Source organism: Asterias rubens, chromosome 19 (genome assembly GCF_902459465.1).
Source record: "Asterias rubens chromosome 19, eAstRub1.3, whole genome shotgun sequence".
Classification (NCBI taxonomy): domain Eukaryota; kingdom Metazoa; phylum Echinodermata; class Asteroidea; order Forcipulatida; family Asteriidae; genus Asterias; species Asterias rubens.
This window is the reverse complement of record NC_047080.1, coordinates 4,582,508-4,605,292: the sequence shown is the minus strand read 5'-3', so window position 1 is coordinate 4,605,292 and position 22,785 is coordinate 4,582,508. Positions and strand designations below refer to the sequence as shown.

Sequence of the window (22,785 nt, the reverse complement as noted above, 5' to 3'; positions counted from 1 at the left end):
AAAAAATTATAAGGCGCACAGTATCTGGAAGGTACCATTCAAAGACGCCGGATGCTAGCAAGCAGACAAATAGAACAGATGAGTTTTGAGGTTGTGTTTGAATGTAGACAGATCAGGTGTGTCCCTCAGCTCGTCTGGCAAAGGAATTCCAGAGACGCGGTATGCAGCTGGAAAAGGCACGGAGGTCTCCGTAACTTGCCAGACGAGTTTTAGGAACATGGAGTAAGTTTGATGATGACTAGTTCTTATAGTGCATTTGACAGCTTCAGCTGCCATGGTGCTCTGAAGGCATTTTCAACCTATACCCTCGCAGGAAACCTTTATATAATATTTGTACATTGAAGACTGCTCAGGGGTAAAGAGAAGCAATAGCAAAGCATCTTGCTCAAGGACACTAGTGTCATGACTAGGATTCGAACCCACACCCTGATGACTTAACGACCATAACTTGAGTCTTGTCCGCTAGACTAGGTAAAAGCTACAACATTATGCGCATGCCACCGAGAATTAAGTAGAGAAAGAGAATTTACTCAAAAATCTTTTTAAGCTGCCATCTGGTACACCACAGTGTCCAACACACGTTCCTCAAATCCAGCCAACTGGAACACTACTAGACATGCTGGAAGTCCTTAATAGAAGCAGGCTTTAGACTGCAAATTGTTTACGTGTCTAGCCTACGGGTTCCAATTACATTTAGATCAGGTTTTGTTTTATCTCAAGAGTCCTCACACTCTCTCACTACAAAGACTAATCAATACTTGCAGGGTGTGGTTCCTTTTTGTAGGACACAAAACACAATGTCCACAGATTATCATTTTGAAAATAGTGATATTGGAAAGCTTCCCTTTAATTTTACTTGCTGAGGTGGTGTAGTTTTTAAGAAAAGAGTAAAACAGGTCAAGCATATAATTTTCGTCTCAGTCAGTGAGACAACAATTATTTTAGCATACATATTTACATTATTTTTGTGACATTGTTTTACTCATTCCTCAAAAGCAACAGTACCTCAGCATATCAACTGACGAAAACAAATCAGAAAAAAAGAAAAGAATTTTGGAAAGAAAAATTGTGGATCAAACATTTTAAGATGAAAACTTACCTCCCTGTCGTTGGATTGAAACAAGGTCAGCAAACGGATCTTTGGAACCGGCAGCGGCCTGAAACGGGTTCTCAGCCGCGGCAGCAGGCTGTAGCGGGACTTGCTGTATGTGAGAGTGAACCTGGTACTGGCCGAGTGTCTGTTTGGCCAGCAGCCTCTCCTGTCCACTCGACACTGGGACCAGGTTCATGGTTTGTCTTGGTAAGGTGTTGGCTGGACAGAGTAGATCAGGAAGGGTACTCGCGGGAGGCTGCTCTACTAGAACCTGTTGGGAGGGATTCCTGCTGGAGGTGTAGCTCTCCAAGTTTGGGCTGCTGCTGGTGGCTCTGAGACCCGGCACGCAAAGATTATGCGTGGATGATGGCGCCCTCTCTTGATCGACAGAGAGTGGTACACCGAAGTTGAGTCCGTAATCCGACAGGAGGGTTGTCGCTGACGTGTTTCGCGGGATCTCCTCCTGCATGTAGGACATGCCAGCATTATTGTTCACGTGGACTGACTGGAAAGCAAGGGTGTTATCCTCGCAGTCGACTCCCAGTGGATTCTGCACCACGGTGGAGCCGTCACCATGGATCTGAGTCCTATCACCATTACTGATATCAATCAATGTTTCGTTTGATGTGGGGCCCATCCGGCGTTCTCGCCTTGGAGGAATGGGCGGGGGAGGGATGAGTGGGCGCTCAACTTTCTTCCGTCGCGGCATCGGAACCGGTGTATCATCCGCTGATAGCTTCTGGAGGAGTGAATGAGAAATCAATTCAGTTGGTTGTGAAGCAAAGGAGGAAAACCGAACAGATGTAATAAGTAGTGCCCCTGGAGTGATTTGAACCCGGTTTCAAAAGGAGGAAGGTACGAAAAAATACCTCTACACCAACCTGATCATCCAATCATTGGAATTGAAATCAATAATGTCAAATGAACTCCGTTCAAATTACTCCCTACAAATGAAACCATAAAATCCCCTTACCAGTGTATTCAAACATTGCAAAAAATTGCCAAAAGATAAAATTTTTTAAAATTTTGTATTGACATTTTTTATACTTTTTATTACCCGATTACTTATTATTCATTATTCAACGTTTATATTTATTGCAACCTAAATGATACACCAGGGGTAGATTTCAAATAGAGTTAAGACTAGTCTTATCTCAATTTAGGACGAGTTACTTGTCCTAACTTAGGACTAGCCATACGTTTTTAATTTCTCCTAGGACTGGTCCTTAGTTAGGACTAGTCCTACCTCTTTGTGAAATTGACCCCGGTTCCCATTTTACCTTTTTATGTGTTCAAAATTATTTGCCACAAGATCAATGCAATACATCTTGGTTTTTCTGTTGATGACTCAGTTACCTGGGACCTTATTCATTTATCAATGTTTAAAGACACTGGACACTTGGTAATTGTCAAAGACCAGTCTTCTCACTGCACAAAAATAACAAACCTATGAAAATTTTAGGTCGATTGGTCATCAAAGTTGCAAGATAATAATGAAAGAAAAAACACCCGATGTGGTCTCTCAATTGCTAGATTTTGGGACTACAAAATGTAATTCTGAGGTCTTGAAATGAAATTCGTGGAAAATCACTTCTTTCTCGGAAGATAAGGTACTTCAGAAGGAGCCGGTTTTAACAATGTTCTATGCTATCAACAGCTCTCCATTCCTTTTTACCAACTAAGTTTTTATGCTAACAATTATTTTGAGTAATTACCAATAGTTTTCACTGCCTTTAAAAAGAAACACGTTCCTAGTTCAACTTTTTGTTCTTCATGTTAATAAAGAATCAACAAGACAACACATTATAATTGCATTTTTATGTGGGAATTTTGAGAATTCAATTCCAAAGCAGGGTAAAATCTCAACTAGTAATCGCATTAAATAATCCAGGTCGCTACGTTACAAAACTGTTAATGTAATACTTATGGTAATCCCTTAGGAATTCGTAAGCAAGAATAGGGATTCCGTAAAAAGAAAATTAGTAAATTTGAAAATCAAATTTCGACACAAAATAAAACAAAAAGAAATAAATGAATAAATGAATATCAAGCCAGCCCAGCTTTACTTTGGCTTTTTATTAATGAGCCAGTGTGAAATTAATCCTGTGCGTCAGATCTTTATTCACAATTGTGCCGCAATTGTTTTGAGATGAGTTTTGAATTAAGAAGAAGTATATCTGCTTGTCTGAGTCGAAAAGTGATCACCCCAGGAGTGCTAGCAACGTGGAACGTTCAGGAGCAGGTTATTATATGAATAATGATGGCTAGTGGAATAACAAGTTTCTTCCAGCACGGGATACGGCAATAGCAAGAAAATTGCTTTTTGATGTCGGAAGGAAATGGGCTCTCAGGAGAGCGTATGAAACGATAACTCATTCTTTGGGATTGTGCTAGTGTCAAAACATCTGGGCCATTAACTATTTTGTGCATATAATATGCCTTCATACATTTTATGTCATACATTTGGTGTCCCAAAAGATATTGCTGGCGGCCTCAACCATAGGTTTAAGCTTTTAAAGCCTTTTTTTCCCCTCGAGGAGCGAAAAAGATAATCAACAAACATGAGAGGATGACAGGAATAATAAAATATAAACTCGGCTGGTTTTTATTGCCGATAAGTCGCCAGTTAATCCAAAACAACACACGCCTACTCAACACCAGTCCCGATATGAAGTATCTCTGGGATAATCAGTTGCTGTATTAACAAGTTTGAAGTAAATTTCCCTTCGGCGGGGAAAACTAAGTCCAAAGCCCACTGCAAAACTATGACTAAATTAAATCGGGATTAACGGGAATTAACTGTATAAAATCACAGCTCTTGATTTCCTGTGATAACAGAGAATATTGGTTTGAATATCTTTTGAATAAACTGAGTATTAATTGCCTTGAGAGAACTAATCCAGTCGTCACTGGATGGAAAGAACAACATCATCGATGAGCGACATAAAACTAGTGGACTGGCCAGGGAATGGCCATTATACACTTTCGGAACAGAACAAAAAATAAAAGTTCACAGATTTACAAATAACTTACAGGGTTTACAAAAGGTAATGGTAAAAAACTTCTCTTGAAATATTATTCCATGAAATGCTTTACTTTTTGAGAAAAACATTAAAACAATTATCAATTCTCGCCAACGAGAATTACGGATTTATAGTAAACACATGTCATGACACGGCGAAACGTGCGGAAACAAGGGTGAGTTTTCCCAATATTTTCTTCGGACTCTGATGACCGATTGAGCCTAAATTTTCACAGGTTTGTTATTTTATATATAAGTTGTGATACACGAAGTGTGGGCCTTGGACAACACTGTTTACCGAAAGTGTCCACTGGCTTTAATCAATTTATTCTCAGTTCCTTTTTAGAATCTGAACACAAGCCAAAGAAACTGGATCCATTTCCCCTTCAAGTGGGCTTAGTTAGTAATAGACCGATCCATTAAGGTCTGCCCCATTGCCTACTGTCCAATCACGGGCAATGAAGGTCCGATACTAAGGTCCAACATGCAGGCGCGTTTGCTTGGTGCGCACGGCAGAGTTGTGCAGAAAGGCATTGGAGAGCCCCACGTGTTCTTGCTCACACGTGCGTCGTGGGCAGAGCCTACTGGATCGGTCTATTCTGTTCTTTCTCTGTTTCATTCTTCTGGTTAAGTCTTCTCACTTGGTGTATCTCAACATAAGCATAAATTAACGAGACTGTGAAAATTTAAGCTAAATTGGTCATCGAAGTTGCGAGGAAATGGTGAGAGAAAAGAACACCCTTGTTGGACGAATTCGTGTGCTTACAGATAGGAATCAAAAGACTTCTGGCTAGAAGTCTTTTATTATTTTAATGAGAAATGAGAAATTAATGATTAATGATTAATGAGAAATCACCTCTTTCTCAAAATTTATGCTACTTCAGATGGAGTTGTTTCCAACAATTTGTTTTTACTATCAATATCTCTCCAATGCTCGTTACCAAGTCAGTTTTTAAGTTAATATTTGTTTTGAGTAATTACCAAACGTGTACCTTCTCTTTAATCAATGTTAATACTTATTGCAACCTGAATAAGACACCAGTTCCTAGTTCAACTTATCTATAGGAAAGCTAGTACAAACAGATTAGAATTTGGCATCGGAGGAGTCCCTCAAGTCATTCTCATTTCCATTTCAGAAGCCGAACACGAGCCAAAGAAACTGGATCCATTTCCTCTTTGCCTGGTGCTTAGTTTGAAATTCAGCTCTTTCAAAGTACACTTTGTCAAACACAGGAAATCACAGGCTCAAACTGAGAGTAACCCTATCTGGCAAGGTGCAAAATGTATGTAACGCAGCTTTAGAATGTAATGAAAAGTGAGATCGTATGATCACTTGACTGCAGTCGTACATTTGTAACCTAAGTTACTTTGTAAGACACAAAAATAACTGTTGATTTAGTGAGACAAAAATTAATATTAGCATGTAAAAAATAATTTTTGTAACATTGTTTTACCCATTCCTCAAAAACTACAGCACCTCAGCAAGTTATGTTTTAAGGTAAGCACTCTACTATCATTATCTTCAAACATTGTAAGTTTGTAATGTAAATCTGTGACATTGTGTTTTGTGTTACAAAAAGTACCAAAATCCTTGAAGTCATCGGAGTGTGGTTTTGAATCCCCGTCATGACACTTGTGTCCTTGAGCAAGATGCTTTATTACAATTGCTTCTCTTCACTCTGGGGTATAAACGGGTACCTGCGAGGGTAGAGGTTGATATGGTGTTTTAAAAAAACACTGGGGCGCCACAGCAGCTCATGGCTGTATACTCCCAGGGAGCTAAGAAGGATTAAAGGAATGTTATTGGCCCAATGATCAGGGCACCAAAAGCGCATTGATAAATTATTGTGAAATGCGCTATTAAGAAATAGTTATTACTTTTATTATAAACTGAATCACACAACTTGAAATCGCAGTATAGTCTGGACCAAAGCCAGAATTTCAAATACGCCAGAGACTTACGCAGTCTCTTGATGCTTTAAAGCAACAACGGCTTCTTAGTTTTCATTTAAGAGATCAAGATATTCTTCCCAAGTGCTCAAATAACACACAACCATTTCAGCAATGTTGTGTTTGAGAATAACAATCTATTTTAGGGTTTTGATATTTGACATTCATAAGTTTGAGTTATTATCATATGATTGTATTACTTTTCTGTTGCTCAGCAGCAGATGATCAAAAGTACAGTTAACAGCTGGTGGTGTAGGTAGCTGACAAACTACATCACTTCGAAGCAGACCAATCGCAACACAGAAATTGAAAGCATGTACACCATTGCAAGTTTTTTCAACTTATATCATTGGGGCTTTAAGACCAGTGCCAGTCTTTATAATCCTTGCAGATAAAGACAGGGGTCTTATCTAGCACTTCCTCATCAAAAGAATGGGGATTATCATGAGCTGTCTAGTTGTCAGATTATCAGGAAATCTCTAGAAATGATTGACACTGATTGCTGGGGATTTACTCAAAGTACGAGGGCACCGGCAAAGTTGGAGCAAGTCGTCACTGTTTACAGAACACAGTGCTCTTCAATAACTAAAACTTCAAAAACGTTTACATTGTAGGCCGGGGATAGTTATTTATATCTTTGACACCGTCTTCTTTTACCAAGAGCTGCTTTTTCAAACCTTGTTTGGGACAAACTTGCATAATTTGTTTATTTAAAGGATTTGGGTACTTTTTGTAACACAAAACAGTGTCGACAGATTAACATTAAACTTACACAGTATGAAGATAATGATAGTAGAAAGCTCCCTAAAAATATTACCTGCTGAGGTGCTGTAGTTTTTGAGAAAAGAGTAAAACAATGTCATGAAAATACATTTTTACATGCTTAAATAATTTTTGTTTCATGATCACTGAGACAAAAATTACTTTCATGACATTTTTTTACTCATTTCTCAAAAACTACAACACCTCAGCAAGTAATATTTTCAAGGAAGCTTTCTACTGTCATGTTCTTCAAACTGTGTAAGTTTAATGTAAATCTGTGGACATTGTGTTTTTTGTGCTACAAAAAGTACATAGACCCTTTAAGTTGGAAAACTACACGTATAGGAAGCCACTAAAGGCCCGGTCAAACAAGCCCTGATTACAAGGACAGAGTTGAGAACGTGAAAAATGCACGCCCACAATGGGAGACTTTCTGGGACGATAGAGGGCAGCAGACTTACCGGGTAAATCCATTGTTCTCAGAATTATGCGCATGTTCAGAACTACGTAAACAATGGAAATTTACCCGGTATGTCTGCTGCCGCCTAGCGTTGGAAAGTCTCCTATTGGTTGAATAAGCGTGGGCACATTCTGCGTGGAGCAATTCAATCAATAGATATTTGAGTAGTGATTGTTACTGTTTTTGTTATCGCTGCAGTGTGACTCGGCCTTAAAGTTTGAGTTCTTACCCTCTCCTTGGCGGATGGTATCTGTCCTGTTGAGATGCTTTGCAGCACCTCCTGGAGATCGTCTAGAAGGTTCATGTCGGAGGGTGGGTCTTCTTCCTGCGTGCTTGCCTCCAAGGCGCTGGGATCAAACGACTGGTATGATCTCGTCTTACTCTTGGGCGGTAAACGCGGACTTGCGCTGTTGGATAACGTGAAACTTGTATTGGTAAACTCAGACTTATGCTGTTGTAAAACGTGAAAATTATCATGGTAAATTCAGACTTAACTTGTAAAAAGAATTCTGGTCTAGTCAACTTTTTAAGCCACACTGTTCCTTTTGCTAAGCGCATTGAGGGAACTTCTTGTTACTAATTTCACTGATGTGAAGTGAGTTTTTGATTGGCTTCATTATTTTTGACGAGCCTGCTCTAGGCATTGTCACAAGGCTGTATGGAGGTTCTCATGGGTGTAAACCCCTGAGGTTGAGGTTGAGGTGGAGATTATATTCCCTTTTTGAGGTAGGGGACGCTCTAAGTGGACACTATTGGTATTTGTCAAAAAATAGTCTTCACAGTTGGTGTATCTAAACATATGCATAAAATAACTAACCTGTGAAAATTTGAGCTCAATTGGTCATCAAAGTTGCCAGATAATAATGAAAGAAAAAACACCCTTGTCACACAAAGTTGTGTGCAATTAGATGATTGATTTCCAGACCTCAAGTTTTAAATCTGAGGTCTCAAAATCAAATTCGTGGAAAATTACTTCTTTCTCGAAAACTATGGCACTTCAGAGGGAGCCGTTTCTCACGATGTTTTATACCATCAACCTCTCCCCATTTCTTGTCACCAAGTAAGGTTTTATTCTATTAATTATTTTGAGTAATTACCAATAGTCCACTGCCTTTAAATTACAACACCACATAACAGGGATGAGATATGACGAATGTTGGATTATCCTAAAAATAGGCTAATACGTAGGCCTTGAAATCTCTCAAATGTTACAAACGGGTCAACAGACATCGTGCATATGGAACATTGCTTTCTCCCTTTGGCCACAGCTTGACTCTTTTTTTTCAGCAAAATTTGTGAAAACTCTCCAACATTTTTTGAGAAGATCCTGAATTCACATGCCTGCATGGAATAGCCCTTGGTGCATTGAACAGCAGACTGCAAAGAAAGTCTGTCATATTATTTTCGAAGAAAAAAGCTTCTTTATTTTTCCTGCAGGCACAACAAAAGCGCAGAGTATAAAGGGTCTAATGTATGTACTTTTTGTAGGGCAACCCTTCATACACAATGTCCACAGAATTACACTAAACTTACACAGTTTGGAGATAATGATAGTAGAAAGCTTCCCTGAAAATATTACTTACCGAGGTGCTGTAGTTTTTGAGAAATGAGTAAAACAATGTCATGAAAATAATTTTTGTCTCATAGCATGTAAAAACATGTTTTCATGACATCGTTTAACTCATTTCTCAAAAACTACAGCACCTCAGCAACTAATATTTTCAGGGAAGCTTTCTACTATCATTATCTTCAAACGGTGTAAGTTTAATGTAAATCTGTGGACATCGTGTTACAAAAAGTACTCAAATCCTTTAAATCTCGTTCTGTATTATTTTTGTTTCACTATCTGACTACGACCGCAATATGTATTATTGTAATAACATCAAGTTAGTGGCACCCTAGGGGTGAAAACCTATTTCACAAGCCGTTTCTACGAGACCTTTACGGAAAGCGAAAACTAGTTCCTTGAACCTCTCTCTCCAAAACCCCCTGAAGGCTTAAAGGCAGAGGACACTATTGGTAATTACTCAAAATAATTATTGGCATAAAACCTTTCTTGGTGACGAGTAATGGGGAGAGGTTGATGATATAAAACATTGTGAGAAACGGCTCCCTCTGAAGTGTCATAGTTTTCGAGAAAGAAGTAATTTTCCACGAATTTGATTTCGAGCCCTCAGATTTAGAAATTGAGGTCTCGAAATCAACCATCTAAACGCACACAACTTCGTGTGACAATGGTGGTTTTTTTTTTCTTTCATTATTATCTCGCAAGTTTGACGACCAATTGAGCTCAAATTGTGACAGGTTTCTTATTTTATGCATATGTTGAGATATACCAACTGTGAAGGCTAGACTTTGACAATTACCAATAGTGTCCAGTGCCTTTAAAGAAGAGGACGCTGCACTCACTGCCCCATTAATAAGATTACTTCTACATCGAAACAAACCTGTCACGGTGAACAATCACATAAGTACCTTAGAAACCTCTCTCCAATCTCCCGCCCCCCCCACCCCCGCCATAACCCCATTATATTTCTAAAACATCCTAGCCACAGATGTAATACCTACTCATCTTTCTGATTGTAAAAGCACTTGGGATTCTTATCATAATTTTTATTTTTTTTTCTTGCAGCTTGTACCGATGAAAAATAATATAAATACTTTGTTTTTATATAGGGCTTATCACACTCTTTATCAAAGCGCTCAGTATTTTTCATGCAAGTGTGAAAAACTTATGTTTCTTGCCCTAAACCCCGGCCCCCCCCCCCTTTAAAAAAATTTAAAAAACGGAAGCATTGACAAAAGTGTACAGAACCAGTATACAATTATATGAGCTTCTAAAAATAAAATAAAATAAAAAATCAGTGGCTTCAAAGGCCTTCAAGCAGGCACTTGTTCAAACACATTAAATATGCTATGTCAGATTTTTGGCCGATTTGACCCAAAAATTTTGATTTAAAATTCAATAGCTATTTTGATGGGGGTCGAGAAAGTTACAAGCTTTCATTTGAGCCATTGCTTGAAGAAGTCCGCCAATTATTAGTAGCAGCAGTGAAATAACGTGCTCAAAATTTGTTTTTGTCGGTATCCCGACAATATATCACGTGACCAATTCTTATGTGTTTTTATAAGAAACGTTTTAAATTTTTTTCAGGGTTCCTGACCATTAAAAGTAAAAGTTAAACTTTTTTTTTTTTTTTTTTTTAATGTTTGGGGCCAAAAATCTGACATAGCATCTGTAATCATAAAGACATCTGAATAATAAAAAAACCAGATATCCCCATGAGACGTGAATAAGCGACGCTCGGTAGACGCTCGGTAATTAGTTTTTTATTAACGAGCCACTCCTTGGAGACAAGAAGTCTTTAACAGTTTTCCCTTCTCAAGCTGATTTGCAAAATTTACAAACTCGTTAACGGGGTAAACAACAAAGCGGTGCTCTTTGTTACATATCCGGTAGACATACTTATAAGATATTCCATTATTTTTTAAAGAGGCCCTAATAAATTTGTCCTCGTTGAGAACAATTGACAGCCCTAACACCATCCTTACGGATTGCTTTAAATTCGGAGACCTTCAGTTTATTTATTAGTAAAATAACACAAACCAAACAAAGATTTGAATTTAAATACGTCCTCATGTCCCGTGTGATTTGAGTTAGCATAGCTTAGTAATTAGTTTAAATGGGTTTCATTAAAAATCTTAACGAGTTTTTAGTTTCACTAAGGTGTTGGTGATAAACAAACATGCTAATGAGATAAATCTTAAGGCGACCAAATTTCTGAAATCCTGGATTGGCTTAAAGAAAATTTACACCCAATCCTTTAAAGGCGCTTGACACTATTGGTAACTACTAAAAATAATTGTAAGCATAACAGCTGTTGATAGTACAGAACATCCCTCTGAAGTAATGTTAGTTTTAAAAAAGAGGTAATTTTTCACTCAAATATCAAAAGACTTCAGGCTTGAAGCCTTTTTTAGGCATCTGAAAGCACACAAATTGTTGCACCCTGTGTGTTTTTTCTTTAAAGGAACACGTTGCCTTGGATCTTTTGAGTTGGTCTTTGAAAAGCATTTGTAACTGTTTGTTATAAAATGCATATGGATAGAAAGATGTTGTAAAAGTAGAATACAACGATCCACACTCGTCGACTAACACGGTCGGCCATTTATGAGAGCCAAATCTTTTACTCCCACAAATGGCCGATCGTGTTAGTTCGCACAGTAAAAGGAAAATCACGCATTTTCGAGGCAAACTTGTGTGAATCATTGAATTTTATTTTTAAAACATCTTTCTAACCATATGCATTTTATATTTTAAAAAACGGTTACAATGCTTTGTATAGACCAAGTCGTCCGATCCAAGGCAACGTGTTCTCCTTTTATATCTCTTGCAACTTTGATGACCAACTGAGAACAATTTTTTGGGTAGATAATATAAAATAAGACGTACTCATCTGACAGTTGGCGATTTGGGATCGGTATTCCAGCCATAGTCATTGGTCGACTGGAATATCCCTCCGAAGATTTCACGCTTGTTGTTTTCTGTTTGAGAGATAAAACAAAATACATTTAAATATTTGCATTGTTAATTTTTTTTTTTTTTGCAAAACACCAAGATCCTTAGTTTAATTTTACAGCCCTTTTGTTTTTCTTTCGAATTACAGAGTTATTGAAAGAGGCACAGTGCCCTCTCTTCCTGCTGGTGTATTCAGGCATGCAACTGCCCGTTGAAAAGAAAAAAAAAAGGACAATTTTCAAAGGCACAACGCAAGTGCGGAGCGAGGCAGCCGAAACACCACGGGACATGATACCCACAATGGTACCCTAGAAAATGTTGAGGTTTATTATGCTCTTGGGTGCATCGTTAGCATGTACTAGGCTTGTTTTACATGATTGTAGTTGTACACTGTTGTTGCCAGGCATATATTAGGCTAACAAAAAAACAAAAGACGCGGAATTCTGCGGAAACCCGGAAGAGTTGCATGCCTGTGTAATTTGTACACGGTGTATGCACAAGGTATATTGACCCCTAGCCTGCCACAAAGGACACCGCCATACTCACCAATTAGAGGTCAATGTCCTCTGCCCACATATTGACCATTGGGTGCTCAATATGCAACATGGTGAAACCCCCCCTCCTATTTGTTAACACATACATGTAATAATCAAGGCTCTAGTTTGACACTAGATTGTAGGCCCAATGCCAGTGGTGTCGAGCCAGTCAAGTTGGTCTTATGTTTTTTTAATTCAATATTGCTTAATAATAATGATGAATAAACTTCCCTCAGTGTAAAATTATTGCGACACACAGAAAAATATTTTCAAATGTTGACTTGGAGTCTGATAAAATACCTGCCAATTCTATTAATTAATTAATACTTAAAGGCAGTGGACAAAATTGGTAATTACTCAAAATAATTGTTACCGTAAAACCTTACTTGGTAACAAGCAATGAGGAGCTGTTAATAGTATAAAACATTGTGAGAAACAGCTCCCTCTGAAGTAACATACTCTTCGAGAAAGAAGTAATTTTTCCACAAATTTTATTTTGAGACCTCAGAATTAGATTTTGAGGTCCCCGAAATCAAGCATCTGAAAGCACACAACTTCGTGTGACAAGGGTGTTTTTTCTTTGATTATTATCTTGCAACTTCGATGACCAATTGGGCTCAAACTTTCACAGGTTTGTTATTTCATGCATATGTTGAGATACACCTAGTGAGAGTACTGGTCTTTGACAATAACCAATAGTGTCCAGTGTCTTTAATACTCCTAAAGATTTGGTAGGACTTACCCTCCTTACATCCAGACTTCGGATACTGAGCGGGCTTTGATTTGGGCTGACTGAGGGTGACGTAGGTGCGCTAGAGGCAGGGAGAGGTAAAGAGATGTCTAGGTAGGTGGTGTGACGGTGGTTGGTCTTAGACTGCAGGTCAAGATCTTCAGTTTCCTTCAATGATTTGAGAAAACAAAAATCAACGTTATTTCTAACAAATTTTTTCCAGAAACTGCATTAGTAGGATTTAAAATTTTGCATGGTGGAAATACGATATAGAAAAGTTTGCGGTAACACCAGGTCCTGAAAAACACCGTTGAACCACCCTTCAACTCATTAGAGATAGTCATTACATGGTGTTAACGCAAACCTTTCTATATAGAATCTGCATTATCAAGAGGAACAGCTTGGCCGAAGTGGTTATCTTGCCAAGTCTTCCATCCCTGTGAACTCTGGTTCGAATCCTGCCCAGGAATGTAATCTCCAGGGGTGAGAGTCATTACTAACGAAAAAGTCTGAGACTTGGATACAAATTCAAAGGTATGTTGAAATGATGCCATTTCTACAGTTTGGTAACCCCTGTGGTTATATATTCCAAGGAGCTTTTGGAAACAGACAGCATCCAAAGCACTAGAGAAATAGACCAATGAGCAGGATTTCATTATTTGTGGAAAAAAATATTGTGTGATTTTCTTCACCAGGCCGACATAAAAAGTCTGAATTCAGCCAAAAGTCTGAACAATCTCATCCCTGAATCTCACAAGTTATCATTCCCTACTTGACAAAGGCTGCTTATAATATGGGCGTTTCCGTTTGACTGTGTTCAGCCAACCAGAATACAGAACCAGCAAGAGGTGTGTTATAAACTCAAACAGCGTTCGAAAAAGACTCTGCTAGGGTCGAAACGTCAGGCCATTAACTATTTTTTTTGCATTCATATACCATAGGTACTTTTGGTTGGTTAGTAGTTTGGAACAGCTATTTCTGTTTTCTCAATTCAAATAAATAAGAATAAACTATTATTCAAAACCACATTGGACGATATTGAATGGTCAAACAGTAGGAGGGTTAAACCAAACCTTGCCCTTGATGAGTTTAGTCTTCATGCCGCTCAACTGCTTGTTGGCAAAGTCCCGAGTCTGGGGAAATAACAAAAAACAAGGAATCGACAATCAAGGAATAATATTAGACATTCTGTTTCCCGCAGGTGGGGTACAAAAGATGATACAATACTTTAACAAAAACCCGTCTACCCCTCTTGAAAAACTTCTTGCATTCTACAATACATAAGGTTTCAAAATCTTGGTGTATGAAGTCAGCTCCGAAGCACTCGACAAACAAAAGCAAAACTCCCATCAAAAATGGAGGAAGATTCTTCATCAAGTCCCATAACAATCTAAATCAACATCCGTGAAGAAATTCTACCACAGACACCTAGGTCCCCCGACCAATAAAATATTAATTGCCATCGCTAGGTTTGGTCTGTATAGATTCTCTACATTCAAAAACATGAATAAAGGATGGTGGTCGCTGCACCTGAAAAACTGGATGTGGAAACATTTCATTTATTAATCTGGTTATGAAGCCAAGGACTCTCAGAAAAGGGAAATTGATCACTACATGAGCCAAGAACCCAATGGTGAGAAGACAATGAAGCAAATTTGGGTTTCAAACTCAGAAGTATGAATAAGATGATGGCTCGGTGAGTTCTGCTATTAAAGGCATTGGACACTATTGGTAATTACTCAAAATAATTATTAGCATAAAACCTTACTTGGTAATGAGTAAAGGGGAGAGGTTGATAGTATAAAATATTGTGAGAAACAGCTCCCTCCCTCTTTACGAGAAAGAAGTATTTATCCACGATTTTGATTTCGAGACCTCAGAACTAGAATTTGAGGTCTCGAAATCAAGCATCTGAAAGCACACAACTTCGTGTGACAAGGGTGGTTTCTCATTCTTAGCTATCTTGCAACTTCAATGACCAATTGAGCTCAAATTTTCACAGGTTTGTTATTTTATGCATATGATGAGATACACCAAGTGAGAAGACTGGTCTTTGACAATTACCAATAGTGTCCAGTGTCTTTAAATGTTTCATGAATGGATTGATGAAAGGCTAGTGTACTACTGAAGAAATGAAGGAGAACGATACAGATTGAAGGACCAAGCCCTGCGTAAGCCTAGGCGTTTTCCTGGTGCCCTCCACTTATCACCCATTGTGTACCTAAATGCATGTATGTTTGAAAATTATATATTGCGATATTTGGCAATAAACAAACAAAAAACAAAAAAACTAACAAACAAACAAATGTTAAGATGTTAATGTTATACCGGGGATAAAGAATGTTATTAGAGTTGTACCCACACATCATCGTGTTCTAAAGGTAGGCTCACAGACTGGTTTGGGGACTTGATCATACCACCTCCTTATTAACGTGCCAGTGCTTAACCAACTGAGCTATCTAGCTGTAACGTTGGTGGTCTAACTATTTTGTTAATACATTTAGCCAGAGGTGCTAAACAGAATTTATTTATACATAAACACAATAACTCAGCAAAGATAAAAACTAATCCCTTTTTCTACCTGCATTGGCTACCAACTAATGATTAGCATATTACCTTGTGGATAATAAACGAGGAGTAAACACCATTAAAGGCACTGGACACTGTTGGTAATTACTCAAAATAATTATTAGCATAAAACCTTACTTGGTAACGAGTAATGGAGGGCTGTTGATAGCAAAAACATTGTGAGAAACAGCTCCCACTAAAGTAACAAAGTTTGTGAGAAAGATGTAATTTCGCACTCAAATATTAAAAGACTTCTGAAGCCTTTCATTAGGCATGTAAAAATCACACAAATTTGTGCAACAAGTGTGTTTTTTTTTCTTTCATTATTCTCTTGCAATTTCGATGCCCAATTGAGTAAAAATTTTCACAGATTTGTTATTTTATGCATATGTTGGGATTTGGATACACCAAGTGAGAATACTGGTCTTTGACAATTACCAAAAAGTATCCAGTGCCTTTAAGTGACGCTAATAAGTTAAGTTGTAACATTTCCTTTTACCTCTTTCAGCTTCTGTTTCATTGCCGCAGGATTAGCCTGGGAGAGAGGATGACACGTCGGGGAAATGGAAAAGGGATGGAGACACACGGTGAAGATGAGTGCAAGGAAAGAGGAGTGACAAAAATGAGAGAAAGTGGTCAAATAATGACATGGTTAAACACAAACAGCAAACAGTTAAATCCTCCAAGAAGAGGTCTTTAGAAAAGGTATTAACTGTTATCTTTGTCTAAATATTTATGAAAGTTTCAGGAAATCTCATAGAATAACAGTTATTTGTAATTGCAAAAAAAAAAAAAAAAAAAAAAAAAAAAAATTAATGGCCTGACGTTCTTATCCTAGCATCAACCCTAAGGTCCAAACATCAGGCCATTAACAACATGTATTTCTTGCATAGTCGGATCCCTCTGGTATAGCAAGAGTTAGTACTGGTTAATGTTATTGCAAACAGGGAACATGACAGGTATGACGGTGACAATTTTGACGATTTTGGTAGATAGCCCAAATCAGCCAAGTGTAGCTCTCACCTTAAAGTGGCCGTCCCCGTTTCACGATAAATCTCATTTCGAAAAAAAAGTATGTCTGTGCACTTGACACAATGACTTGATGAAAATGATGTGGCTACAGCAGTGAGTGATGCATTGACTGGATGTTAAAAAGCAAGACTGAAGGAGTTTACCTACCTTTGGTCTTATTGAACCATGGGCTTGTATCATCTGTTGGTACCGTGGGGAAGAGGGGAGGGGTAAGTTTGGAAGGGAAGGGGTAGATGGGGCAAGGGCGGGATACCGATAATGAGGGGGTAAGGTAGGGGGCAAGGACAGGGGTTGGGTGGGGATAAGGGAATAGGTTAGGCAGGAGAAGGGTAGGGATAAGAAAAGGGTCAAGTGAAAGGATTAGAGGGGGTGGGGAATGGGGTAGGCAGGAGTAAGGGAAGGGATTATGTATGGGGTAATGGCAGGGAAGAGGTTTTTGGTTTGGGGGGGGGGGTAGGTTTGTCGGGAAGGACAAGGGCGAGATACAAATTCACAATTAATTTGGGGAGAAAGTTAAGGCAGAGATAATGAAGGAGGTTGGGAAGAGGGGTGAGGAAGGGGGTTACAAAAGTGACATTAGGACGGATTTAAAAATTAATACGGAAAAATGTTCAAATAAAAGGAAACGGCCAATCGCAACAAAAGCAGCATGTCACATCATACAAGTGCAACCAAGCCTCACACCATAAAGCCAACAAAGACCTTATCGCAAATACTCTGTGCGCGTGCATTGGGCATTATGCGGTGCATGCTGGTCTAGGTAGACCAGAATGCAGCTCATTTAGTTAGCGCTTGCGCAATGGGTATTTGCGAAACGGTTGATGGAAACACTTTGCTAACAAAAGAGGAAGTGTCAGAAGAACTCACCCCACAGCATGGTTCACTGCATGACACTTTTGGCTGGTAACCCCGGGGTTAAATTTCACTTCTTCCAGCAGAAAACTACTGTATAGCAAATTACTTTGGGTGAAGTGCATGACCCAGTTGCAAAACGAATTTAAACTACCCGTTGGACTCAGTTAAGTTACCTGGGTGAAGGTTCCCTGTTCGCACTGGACTTCAAATGGTCGAGTTATCCCTTTGCTCTGTTATTTTACCCGAAAGAATCCAAGGCTTAAAGACACTGAAAACTATTGTAATTGAATTGGTGTATCTCAACATATGCAAAAAAAAAAACATGTGAAAATTTGAGCTCAATCGGTCGTCAAAGTTGTCAGATTATAAGGAAAGAAAAAACACCCTTGTCACACGAAGTTGTGTGCTTTTAGATGGTTGATTTCGAGACCCCAAATTCTAAATCTGAGCTCGAAATCAAATTTCGTGGAAAATTACTTCTTTCTCGAAAACTAGGTCACTTCAGAGGGAGCTGTTTCTCACAATGTTTTATATCATCAACCTCTCCCCATTACTCATCACCAAGTAAGTTTTTATGCTAATAATTATTTTGAGTAATTACCAATAGTGTCCACTGCCTTAAAGCCATGATTTTGAAAATGGTCTTTGAAATAGGGCCTTTGTTATGCTATTAAAGCAAGATTTCCTTGTTAAGTTAATGTTGGTATGCAATGCTTGGGCAGCAGCTGCGTGCTCTTGGCCCCTATTTCATGCATATTTAGCTGACATTCATGCAGTAAGCATAATTATGAATTTTAATAAAAACATGCACACAAATTATGATGTAGACTTTTACACAATAATTAATGCGCAATACGGCACCAATCTTTAGAGAAAAAAAAACATGCACAACTTTTAACTACATTTGAAAAACGTTTTTGAAAATTATTATGCCTCTATTTTTTCTCCAAGCAGCCGTCAACATTTACGCAATCTGAGGCCCCAGAAATTCAAAATAAAGAAACGGCTACAAGCAATTCCTCATGAAAACAAGAGCATATTGTTATATGTAATAAGAGACACAATATGATGGATAAGAAAGCAGAAAGAAACCTCACCCTCTGTTGTACCTTTTTCTGAGCATCTTTAAACATTTTTTTGCCATCGGTTCTAGCCGATATAAGATGCATCCTCAATGTCTCCTTCAAATTCTTGCTGGAGAGACCTAGTTTAAACAGAAAAAAGAAAAGAAAAAAACACCGATCAGTTTGTCTTGACCCAAATCTTCCAGTGTCCTCCTCAGGAACTTGTTTGAAATTTTTAGGATGCACCTCTACAAATTATCCGCTAAGCAAAAAATAACAGGGAACCAGAGTAGTCAAACAATATACACATTACATGGTATCTTGGCTGGTAACCCATTTCTGCTGAGCAAGATTTTTCTGTGCTTAGCCAGCTTTATGCAATCCAACCCTGGTCATGATACTTACTTCCGTCTTGCTTAGCAATCTCCAATTCCTCCTCGAAGAGATCATTGATGGGCATCCCTGATTTGATCAGCTGCACTCTCGCATCTATAAACTAACATTCCAGTACAAAGAAATAAACCAGTCAAAAACAACACACAGATTTTGTCAAGACAAATAGTGATTAGGCCTTTTAAAGGAACACGTTGCCTTAGATCGGTCGAGTTGGTCTTTTGTAACCATTTGTTATAAAATGCATATGGCTAGAAAGATGTTGAGAAAGTAGAATACAAAGATCCACACAAACATGCCTCTAAATGGCACGGTTTTCCGTTTACCTCGTCGACCAACACGGTCGGCCATTTATGAGAGTCAAATTTTTGACTCCCATAAATGGCAGACCGTGTTAGTTCGCACAGTAGAAGGAAAACCACGCAAATTCGAGGCAAATTTGTGTGGATCATTGTATTCTACTTTTAAAACATCTTTCCAACCATATGCATTTTATAAAAAACAGTTACAAACACTTTCCAAAGACCAACTCGTCCGATCCAAGGCAACGTGTTCCTTTAATCTCTATTGGATGTCTTCTATTCAACCAGGCGTAGGTTAATGATAGGCGGATCATATAGCGGACTTCCAACAGTTTGATTGGCTTCAGAATCCCCATCTTAAAAAAAAATAGTAGCCTTTTTAAAATCTGTAAATGTCTATAGAAAGTGTCTGTACATGTATATGGGTGTGTAAAAGAAACTTTTAACAATGAAAAAACAACTCATGGCTGGAAAAACAGGTTGTATTTTCTGAAATGAACCCACACTGAAAGCAGGAAAACGTTTGTTATGGTTTGTCGTGGCCAAGCGGTTAAAAACATCGGACTCAAGCTCTGGTGTTTCTGATCAGCAGAGTGCAGGTTTGAGTCCCAGTCAGGACAAGCAAAAGAACCCAGTTCAATCAGGCATGGCAGTGTCGTGACCGAGCGGTTAAGAGCACCGAATTTAAACTCTGGTGTTTCTGATCAACAGAGGGTGGGTTTGAATCCCCAGCCGTGACACTTGTGTCCTTAAGCAAGACACTTTACCATTGCTTCGTCCTTCGGATGGGACGTAAAGCCGTTGGTCCCATGTGTTGTGTAACGCATGTAAAAGAACCCAGTGCACTTATCGGAAAGAGAAGGGGTTCGCCCCGGCTGTTCCTGGTTGTGGCTGCTTCATGCGCCGTAGCACCTTGTAAACCCATATAAGTGCTACATAATTGGGTCTCAGAATTCATCACAGCAATATCTTTCTGAAAGTTTGTATATACTCACTCAGCGCCTTGAGTACCTAGTTTGGTAGATACGTGCGCTATATTATAAGACTTCAATATCATTGTAAGGTCAATGAGGGATTTCCAATGGTCTGACTGTGCTTCAGAAACCCCAGTTACACTAAATCCCAAAAAGAAGTGGTTTGTCTGGCGTTTTTGGCAGAAGCCGATGAATAGGCCACAGCAAATTGTAAACCCTTTTTATGGGTCTCATAGTTCTCTTTGAATTGAAACAGACAGACTTCTCTATAGCAACATCCCCCCCCCCATGAGTCAGAAGATCAATAAGCGCCGTAGGAGCTACCAGCCAATAAATTCATCGTGTGGGAGCCCACTCACGGCATGCACGGCCCCGAAAGACCCACCAAGACCATGCTAAAGACCCCGATTGAAGACGCAGGAGTAGTCAACAAGGAGGAGCTAATCAGCTGTAAGCAGGATAGCGTTGTGTGGCATGTCAGACATAGAGCCCGACTCAAACATGCTGTAACGCGACAACTTGGGTCGACTGAGTGAGTGAGACAGACTTATCTTACCTGAGTGAAATGTTGCAATTGTAATAATTTCTCTAAGAATGGCTGCATGTTGCGTGATCTACATTGTACAAACACCTCCTGATCAAAACCGATCTCAGTGCCCTACAAACAACAATAACAAATTCAGAATCAATCATCTACCTCTAGAAATCATCCCTTATAGGCAGTGGAAACTATTGGTGATTATTCAAAATAATTATTAGCATAAAATCTAACTTGGTAACGAGTAATGGGGAGAGGTTGATAGTATAAACATTGTGAGAAACGGCTCCCTCTGAAGTAACGTCATTTTCGTGAAACAAGTTATTTTCCATGAATTTGATTATGAGACCTCAGATTTAGAATTTGAGGTCTCTAAATCTAGCATCTGAAAGCACACAACTTCTTGTGACAATGGTGTTTTTTCTTTCATTATTATCTTGCAACTTCGATGAACGTTCGAGCTCAAATTTTCACAGGTTTGTTACTTTATGCATATGTTGAGATAGACCTACTGTGAAGGCTAGTCTTTGACAATGACCAATAGTGTACACTGCCTTTAATAGGTTTTCTTTTAATTGTTCAGCACCAAGGAGCATGGTAACATGGATAGGCACTATATAAATTTCCATTATTATTATTATTATTATTATTATTATTATTATTATTATTATTATTATTATTATTATTATTTTTTAAGATGTATAACTTACAGTCTTGATCCTGACTGCTTCCCTGTATCCTCCTAGTAGATAAACAAGTGTCTTGAGAAAGGACCTGGCTACTCCGTCTCCATAGAAGAGGTTTTCATTCTTAAGATTCTTCTTCAGCTCACTCACCTGAGAACAAAGAAAGTTTAGTTTTTCATCTCATGAAGTTCAAACAGGCCTTTAAACCTCAGGGATGACATTCAGGGTAGAAATCCACAAGAGCTTATAGCTCAAAATGTTTAAGAAGTTATGTAAAATTTTCTTGGAGATAACAATATTATTTGTTGCCCATACACCAGGGGTGAGAGTCATTACTACTGAAAAAATCTGAAACTTGGATACAAATTCAAAGGTATGTTGTAATGATGCCATTTCTACCGTTTGGTAATCGCTGTGGTTATAACTTCAAAGGCGCTTTTGGAACAGTATCCAAAGCACTAGAGAAGTACACCAATGAGCAGGATTTCTTTATTTGAGGGGATAACAAATAATCTGATTTTCTTCACCAGGCCGACATAAAAAGTCTGAATTCAGCCAAATGTCTAAACAATCTCATCACTGTCATACACCCATCCGGTAAGCACTGTATACTAAGTACTGTGAAAAATAAGTAACATGCCTGTGGTTTGTTTTCGCAGACCTTGGGAAAGTACTGGGAAAACAGAAATTGAAAAAAAAATGGCAATATGTCATCAGATGTTTAGAATTTTGACAAAATATTGCACTGGGGGAGTATTGAATATGATGGCAGTTTACACCATTTTAATGTGGGGCTAAAGACTTTTAGCAACTTTCTAGTAATTGTTTGTCCACTCACATGAGGACTGCATCTTTTGGAAAATCAGTACACCACAAAATTGAATTCTCCATCCTTTTTAAAAATTTGGAATCAACCAGTGTCAACTGGTTAAATTAATATTTAAATGATGTACTTTCCCTTGTAATGAGAAATAAGGATGATTTCTTTAAGAAGAAAAACAAAAAAGACATGGAAGACAACTCACAGCTTCTGGGGGGAATGCTTGAAGATCGTCAAATGGCGTCTCAATCTTGTTGGTGTCTGCGTTGAGTATAACCACCTCATCCAGCGCCATCTTGCGCACTTGCTGCAAGACAAACAAATGCATCCTCAAGCTAACAACAAGTTCAATGTCTGGTCATCCAAAGAGTTGTTTTCCACTTCATCTTTTTTCCATGCATTTTTTTCTCTTTTTTTTCTCTTTTTTTTTGCTAAAAGCCACTCTTGGTCAGAGGCTACAAGAAGAAAATATCTAAAATGA

At 38.5% G+C, this 22,785-nt stretch overlaps 1 protein-coding gene across 6 annotated transcripts in view; it reads right to left on the bottom strand.

Moving 5' to 3' along the window:
• Positions 1 to 22,785, bottom strand: part of LOC117303097 (DENN domain-containing protein 1B-like) — a 35,451-nt gene that overhangs the window by 1,651 nt on the left and 11,015 nt on the right. The window contains exons 11-22 of one of the 6 annotated variants that reach the window (XM_033787179.1): positions 22,510 to 22,611; positions 21,509 to 21,634; positions 20,817 to 20,918; positions 18,997 to 19,087; positions 18,625 to 18,731; positions 16,820 to 16,852; positions 16,140 to 16,175; positions 14,146 to 14,205; positions 13,085 to 13,240; positions 11,741 to 11,832; positions 7,517 to 7,694; positions 1,100 to 1,832 (exon numbers count right to left, since the gene is read on the bottom strand). In XM_033787179.1, the coding sequence (XP_033643070.1) occupies positions 1,100 to 1,832; positions 7,517 to 7,694; positions 11,741 to 11,832; positions 13,085 to 13,240; positions 14,146 to 14,205; positions 16,140 to 16,175; positions 16,820 to 16,852; positions 18,625 to 18,731; positions 18,997 to 19,087; positions 20,817 to 20,918; positions 21,509 to 21,634; positions 22,510 to 22,611 (1,816 nt within the window). The remainder of the gene's footprint in view (positions 1 to 1,099; positions 1,833 to 7,516; positions 7,695 to 11,740; positions 11,833 to 13,084; positions 13,241 to 14,145; positions 14,206 to 16,139; positions 16,176 to 16,819; positions 16,853 to 18,624; positions 18,732 to 18,996; positions 19,088 to 20,816; positions 20,919 to 21,508; positions 21,635 to 22,509; positions 22,612 to 22,785) is intronic. The other 5 variants (XM_033787180.1, XM_033787182.1, XM_033787181.1 and 2 more) reach the window with 5 other exon arrangements.